At 42.4% G+C, this 7,106-nt stretch overlaps 1 protein-coding gene across 3 annotated transcripts in view; it reads right to left on the bottom strand.

Moving 5' to 3' along the window:
* Nucleotides 1-41: 41 nt before the first annotated feature.
* Nucleotides 42-7,106, bottom strand: part of LOC118335756 (poly(U)-binding-splicing factor PUF60-like) — an 8,097-nt gene continuing 1,032 nt past the window's right edge. Inside the window, exons 2-11 of one of the 3 annotated variants that reach the window (XM_035672301.1) lie at nt 6,817-6,912; nt 6,228-6,317; nt 5,665-5,715; nt 4,381-4,542; nt 4,181-4,273; nt 2,659-2,872; nt 2,386-2,576; nt 1,597-1,711; nt 436-683; nt 42-341 (exon numbers count right to left, since the gene is read on the bottom strand). In XM_035672301.1, coding sequence (XP_035528194.1) covers nt 42-341; nt 436-683; nt 1,597-1,711; nt 2,386-2,576; nt 2,659-2,872; nt 4,181-4,273; nt 4,381-4,542; nt 5,665-5,715; nt 6,228-6,317; nt 6,817-6,912 — 1,560 coding nt within the window. Of the gene's footprint in view, nt 342-435; nt 684-1,596; nt 1,712-2,343; nt 2,577-2,658; nt 2,873-4,180; nt 4,274-4,380; nt 4,543-5,664; nt 5,716-6,227; nt 6,318-6,816; nt 6,913-7,106 lie in introns of all 3 variants that reach the window. The other 2 variants (XM_035672222.1, XM_035672384.1) reach the window with 2 other exon arrangements.

The raw sequence follows: 7,106 nt of genomic DNA, 5'->3' as shown, positions 1-7,106 counted from the left end.
GGGGGGGGGGGGGTTGGTGCTGGTGAACCATTTCAGACACTTTATGCAGAAAGGTCACTGCTGTTGAACCGGTCTTGGTCGTACACCTCTGCGACAACTTTGCGACCTCCGAACCAGCGGTCATTGAGGGCCTGGATGGCTTTGTTCATCTCCGAGGCCATGGAAAACTCTACAAAGATTTTGACTATGATATCTGCATCCTCCTCTTCTCCTTGCTTTTCCTGGTAGATGATGACTCTGTTGACGGAACCAAACTTCCCGCACTCTTCTGTCACCTCACCCTCCAGGTCGTCGTCAATGTCCTCTGGTCCAACCATATTTCGAAGCACCATCACCGTGGACTGGAGAGGAGAGCAAAGTGAGAATTTAATAAGTAAATAATCTTGTAAGTAAGAGCTTTCTTCACGGCAATCGCCCCGATTTTCCAAATCTCACCTCTGATTTTCTAAGCAGTTTCTGCATCACCATGTGTCTGGCACTGCTGCCTGAGATGCTCATGTGCTCTTGGTCACTCAACATCTCCTGCCCTGTACCATCCTGCAGCATCTCCTCTTTCTCTTCTTTCCTCTCCTGTTGGTTGGAGCCACCGGCTTGATTAGACAGGACTGGCGGCGATGCGAGCACAGGGTTCACGAGACCAACCTGGGGAAGCACTGGTATGGGAGGACGAACTGGAGTCACACCTTTTAGGGAAAGGCAGACATGCAGTCAGTGGCCCTCAAAACGTGCAAACAGACACACACTCAATAACCTACAGAGCAATTTTAGTACTCGTTACGGGTCAAGTCAAATTAAATACTGATCCTGTTCAAATGCTTGACAACAGGCTGAAACTTGACACCAAGTTCAGGGTAGTGGAAAGGTACATGATGGCAATATGAACACTGTTTCCCACACACAGACCAGGTATGATGAAGTTGCAACTGTGGGTGTAGCTCTGTGGATGTTCTGACGCAACACTGCCTGAACTTAGAAAATAAAACAATTTGATCACAAAAAAAGGTCATTTGGGGGGCTGTCCCAATCGGTAAGAGACTGTATTTGTGATCCATACAAATGTGGGTCCTCATTGAACAATTTGTACCCCAGAAATACACTCAGTGCTTTCAGAGACAGTTTAACAACACCTTCTTCAAAATGTCGCCCATTTACTCATGGAGCTGGATTTCATAGCTTAATGCTCCCACAAAGGAGGTTATGTTTACACTCAGTCCTCATTTTACGTCTAGATTTCCACTTTGACACTGTGGTAACATTTGGTGGACAAAGAGGTATAAAGGGTTTACAGTTGGAGCAAACTAAGAACCTAAATATACTGGTATAACTGGTCAACTCTGAATAAGGGTATAACAAAAGGATAAATGGAGAGGAAAACTGTTTTTTTATATGTTTGTTACCAGTTACCTCCCAATTAACCTAAAAAAAAAAAAAAAAAGATATTCATAGAAGTCGTATTCACAGCAAAACACAACAATCGGTAGAAAGAGTATTTGATATCTGTAAAGCTGCTTAAAACAACACAAATAAGCACAATTAAGATTTATTTAACTCCTGCTGTAATAAAAAATGAGCACTCACTCATGTCTTGGTACACACCTGTGATGACCCCTGGTGCCTGGGCAGCCATAACAGCCTGAGGTATTCCCATTTGCTGACCGAGAAGTTGGGGCGCAGCTAACGCCCCCAGGACTGATGCGCCGGCTACAGCCTCCTTAAGAGAGGGGGGCCGAAGACATTAGGTAAGGGAAACACACAGAACACAGCACAAGGCAGCACAGTCAACGATCACACAGCATGGCACAGAGTGAGCTCAACCTCAAGTGAGAATCAAGGTCACAAACGTCATTTCAGTGCAGATTTACTAACAAAATCATTAACTATTCTTAGTAAGTCAGAAATACACAGCAGTGGTATTAAGAAACTTTTCAATTGCACATTCTACAATGAACACAGCTCTCAGGTTATTAATCATTGTGACTGTTCACATTGAAAAATAGCTGTCATTGTGTTTGTGCTAACTAAGAGAGAAGACTCTTAGCTTACACACCCAATCAGTGAATGGGAGGAGCTTTTTTGACTTACGTTACAATACAATGGATACTATATGAAAGGAAATTCAATATTTCGATTCTTTTTGTGTTTCGAACACATTAAACTGGATTAAATAAAGATTATGCCCAGAATATTTCAGGGCTGTTAAATTGACACTGTGTCAGGGCAACTACTGTTTTTAGGTGATCCCTACAAAACTGGCCTTCTCCCAGTCACCTCAATAAAAATTATATGCCCATTTTATCTGTGCTTTTGGTGTCAATTATCTAGCTAGATCTCGGTTATATTTACCTGGAAGGCCATTAAATCCCTTTGGAAGGGATTCATACTTGCCTGGGCCGTTATCTTAGCGGTGGCTGCCGCTGCAGCCACAGCTGCAGCAGGCGGCAGACCACCAGGGGTCGTGGGGGTCAGTAGGGGCATGGGCGGAGTCACTGCTTTGCCCACCCGTAGGTACTGACCCCCCAGGTCAAAGAGGTTCATAGAAGACACAGCGTCCAGGGCTGACTGAGGCTTTTCATACTCTGTAAGCGAATACAATAAGCAGTTAATAGCAGAGCAATGGAAACACAAAGAGCACGAGCGAATGAGGGCCCTCGAGCTCACCGATGAAGCCAAAGCCTCTGTGTCGCCCTGTGGTGGGGTCTCTGGCTAACGTGCAAGACTTGATCCTTCCGAAGGCTTCAAACACACTCTTGATGTCGTCGTCTGACAGGTCAGGGTGGACGGACGCCACGTAGATCCGGTTAAAGGCGCGCGCCTCCTCTGCCAGCTGGTCAATGATGGGTTGCGCCTGACCGATGTTACTTGGCCGCCCAACCTATAGCACAGATCATACCAGCAGGTCTACTGAGTAAGGGTTTTGTAGTACCAACCGAGAACGCACTCCCGCAAAACTCTAAATCCCTGCAGTGCTGACTTTCGGCAGCCACCGAGTTCAGTCAAAGCCACTCTCCTCCTACAATCACGATGCTATCCTGTCAAGTACTCTAGCTATGCTCAAGGTACATGTCCATTACTACACTTTTTTAAAAAATTTGATAAAGTGGTTTTGAGATTTGAAAAAGCACTGAAAATTTGCCAATGCCATTCTGTCACTCTTATACTGGCCACCAAGTACAAAATACTCAGCTCAAATTCCATCTTTTCAAGACATGACCAGAACACTAAGCTGTGGACAATGCCTAAATCCTTTGGCGTTCACTTACACTTTTTTTACAGATTTCTCCCGTTTTAAATTACCACAAATTCAAAACTAGTCTGACTGTGAAACAAACAGCGTCTCTTAATCTAATCTCACTGCACTAACATATAGATTCTTCATGAGTTATATAGATATGAAAACAAATATATAATATAGAAAAAAAGACAAATTGCCATTCTAGTTACTTGAGTAAAAAAGCAATACTTTCCATTGATGTAGTACCAAATATGACTTAATCTACAATACAAATACAATGCCGATTTGGAAATAACTGCAATACCATCAAACAAGGAAGTTCAGCTTTACTTCAAAACACCAGATTCATGCAGCGTGACTAGCTGAGCTGGTGGCAACACCGAAAGGGGAACGCATTAAATGTCTCATACTACGGCTACGCACTGACAACCTCCTCTCTTTTGCAGAAGTACCCTAAGTAAGACGAGCATCTAAATGGGACTGGAATCTGTACTACAGATGGGGCGGCCAAGCAACACCAACCAGGCGCAGCCCATCATCAGCACATCATGGACACAGAGCGACGCCACGCGCCGTTGGGCATCCTACTGGAACTGGTCACTAAAATAGCTTTGATGACATCATGGAAGCATAACACACAACACAGGCAGACAGAACACTAAACACACAACCAATCATACACAACTCACGCACCTGGAAATTAACAGACACAGACAAGCAAAGAGAGAGAGAGATTAGTCACATATGAGTAATTTCACAATTCATTTAAGTATCACAAAAGCAGTTATCAAATGTACTCATTATTCCAAATGCCAGGAAGGAAGGAATCCGAATCCAAAACTGTTTAATGTAAAAACTACACCGAAAATACAGAGAAAAGGAGATATGTTGTTTCCTTTAATCCATGTGTTCCTAAGACCTTGAGATACCCATCTCAAGACAACCTACCTTAATGTTTCGCCCCCCCAACATGACTGAGTTCATCTGCTCCAGAGCCAGCTGAGCAGCCTCTGGCACATCGTACTCCACAAAGGCAAACCCCTGCACAATCACACAAAAAGGAAGAACAGAACACAAGCAAACATGAATAATTTAAACCAAGCTGGAACAGCAAAATTTAAACCCAACTCTTGTTAAATGATACCGACCTTGTGTTTCATTGTAACTGAATCCCAAGACATGTCAATGCTCTTGATTGGACCAAAGGGGGCAAAGGCCTGTCTGATGGTGTCCTCACCAAGCTCATAGTATATGGAGCCCACATACACCCGGCACATGATGGCTAGAGCACGTTGCCGCTGAGCTGCCACCTGCCAACCGGGGAAAACACATGATAAGCATTAGAGAGTAAAAGAAAGGAAGACAAACAGACACACACACACACACACACACACACAGACAGAGTAATAATAAATGTGTAATTTCTACTGTGCTTGCTTTCCCCAAAAATAGTTAAGAGGCCAATTCCAAGTTAGGGGTCTGGACAGGTAAACAGGGTAATAATGGGATACTGTAATTAATGGACAGAACTTTGTGAAAAAATGCTAACATGTATAACAGTTCTAAGATATTGATGTCTCCTCTTTATTTACAATATGGCCTCTATTCTGTTACTACTGAACAGACATATGGAGGAAAACACACTGAAGTGATTGACATGCACAGCCCTCACAAATATTTGGCTTCAGTAACTGACCTGTAGTCCGGGGATGCAAGTAAGGTAACAAAAGTAATCGTGGAGTTCAAACGAAATCCATACAAAGTCTTGATGAAAGCATTTCAAACTTTCTTCTCAAGTCTAAAGGGGAGCGATGGATTAACCACCAAAAGTTGCTGTGTTTTACTGATGCCTTTAAGTTAGTCTGCTTCTGCTAATTTAATTATCCTACCAACAAAATATAACATGTGCCTAATTCATGACATAATGGAAAGTTGAATTGTTCATTGACAAAAAAAAACTTGACTTTGAGATGGCCAAAAGATCCCTGTTCCAGCAGTTCTCTCATTTTGGTCCATTAAAGGGATTGCTATCCCTCTTTCGTCCCATGCCAAGATCTTTCTGCTTTTAAAATCGTGCAAATGCATATTTTTCAAAGAGAAGTGATTTTACTCACAGTTATAAACCCCTTAAAAAGCCTATTAACAGTCAAAGAGCTTCGACTACCTTCTGGTTAAAAATACTAATGCAAATTATTCCATTGCGACTCAAGAAAGCAAATTAGTGCTTCAACGATTAACGTTCATCTCACAAAAGGATTACGGACATGGTCGCAGGTACACTAGCAGTAGAAAGCCATGTATTGTTACAAAATATGCATTCTTTAGTTAGATAGAAAGGCAGGGATTGTTGCCAAAGCAACCAGTAAAAGAAGGGTAACAGTCCTTTTCCATTGGGAAATGCGCACAGAAAAAAAATTTAATAATCTATTGACCGATTGTAAAGGTGAGAGAGGATCTCCAAAGCCCATTGTCACTGCTGCCATCTGAAAGACAGTAAAGATGAAAAAAGTGCTGAAAAGTAGGTTAGATATCCCTTAGCTTTGCTTTTTCAAAATTGTCATTGCTTTGCTAGATAGACAAAAGCGGTTAGGCTAAAACTATATTCAGACACTCCCTCTAAACAACATACAGTTTGGGGAGTTGTCTCCCCTAACTAAATCACAAATTACCACACAGCAATAAACATTAACAAGTCCCCTTTAAAAGTGCAAAGCATTTAACATGACAACCAATTCTTTCATGACGATCTTCTCCATCTGAAAAAGAGCAGAGGCAAAAGCAAGGGCACACACGGTCTACACATGTGGTCTTTTTTCACAGCATGGTGGAGACGGGAGTAAGAGAGCTTTACCAAAACAGACACCCGAGTCAAGAGACGTCCGAGTTACTAATGCATGAAAAGGCTAAAATATTCTGTCTAGAATCAAGACTCACAGGCCAAACACACATTACAAACTTTGTTTGGCAGAGCACCAAAACTTTCTACACATCTCACCTGCAGGTTGGTGAGCTGTTGCTGCTGATGGGCGATGGTCTGCTTCACCAACACACTCTTAATGCTTTGTTCCATGGCATACTTCTTAGCCTGACAAAGAAGTAAAGGCATTACCTCTACATTACTCCTATGAATGGACACTCGTTATGACATTATTACAGGTACTGTATCAGTACAGTTACATGCACAAAGGAAACAACCAGAGGAATCAGATTATGCAGGAAACTGGGCGCCGTGTTTACATGGACTGTAGTAACCCACGTTTTAACACGGCAGGTCAATATTATTGAACTTATTCTGCCTGCATTCTTTGTCATGCTCATGCATACGAGTGAAACTATAATTAAACACCTTGTTACACATATAAAGGCCCAACAAAAGCTGTTTTTTCTCCAGAAGAAATTAGGTTTCTTCAATCACCTACCCCTTTTATGGGAGCCAGGTTTCTTGTATAGATGACATTTAAGGAAATCAAGTTACCACCGGTCACAAGCACATGTACACATTTACTTTAACAACTTACACCTGTAATTACACTGACAAAGAGGGTACATTGAAGCAGATACTGTATATCAGGGGGGTTTCCTACCCTCTGAAGTGCCTCCTGCTGCTCTGGGGTGAGAGGCGGAAGGCCAAGCTTGGAGCCTGTGCCCTGTCCATTCTCCATCGTCAGAGCTTCACCTCCCTGCAATTCAAAAACAGCTATTTATACAAAAATAAATCATAAAAAAAACTTCTGATAATCAAGAGTCTGGAGCATCAACACCTGCCTGTATGCACACCCATTAACTACATTTACCCAGTAAGTAATTTCCTTTGCATTGCAACCAGAAGTCACCTCATACACCCAGGTTTATCATTAAATATGAAGGCATTGTA

The sequence above is a fragment of the Morone saxatilis genome, unplaced genomic scaffold (assembly GCF_004916995.1).
Source record: "Morone saxatilis isolate NCDOM2014 unplaced genomic scaffold, NCSU_SB_2.0 Contig0, whole genome shotgun sequence".
Classification (NCBI taxonomy): domain Eukaryota; kingdom Metazoa; phylum Chordata; class Actinopteri; family Moronidae; genus Morone; species Morone saxatilis.
Note: the sequence above shows the minus strand (reverse complement) of the source record. Positions and strands in the feature narration are given on the sequence as shown.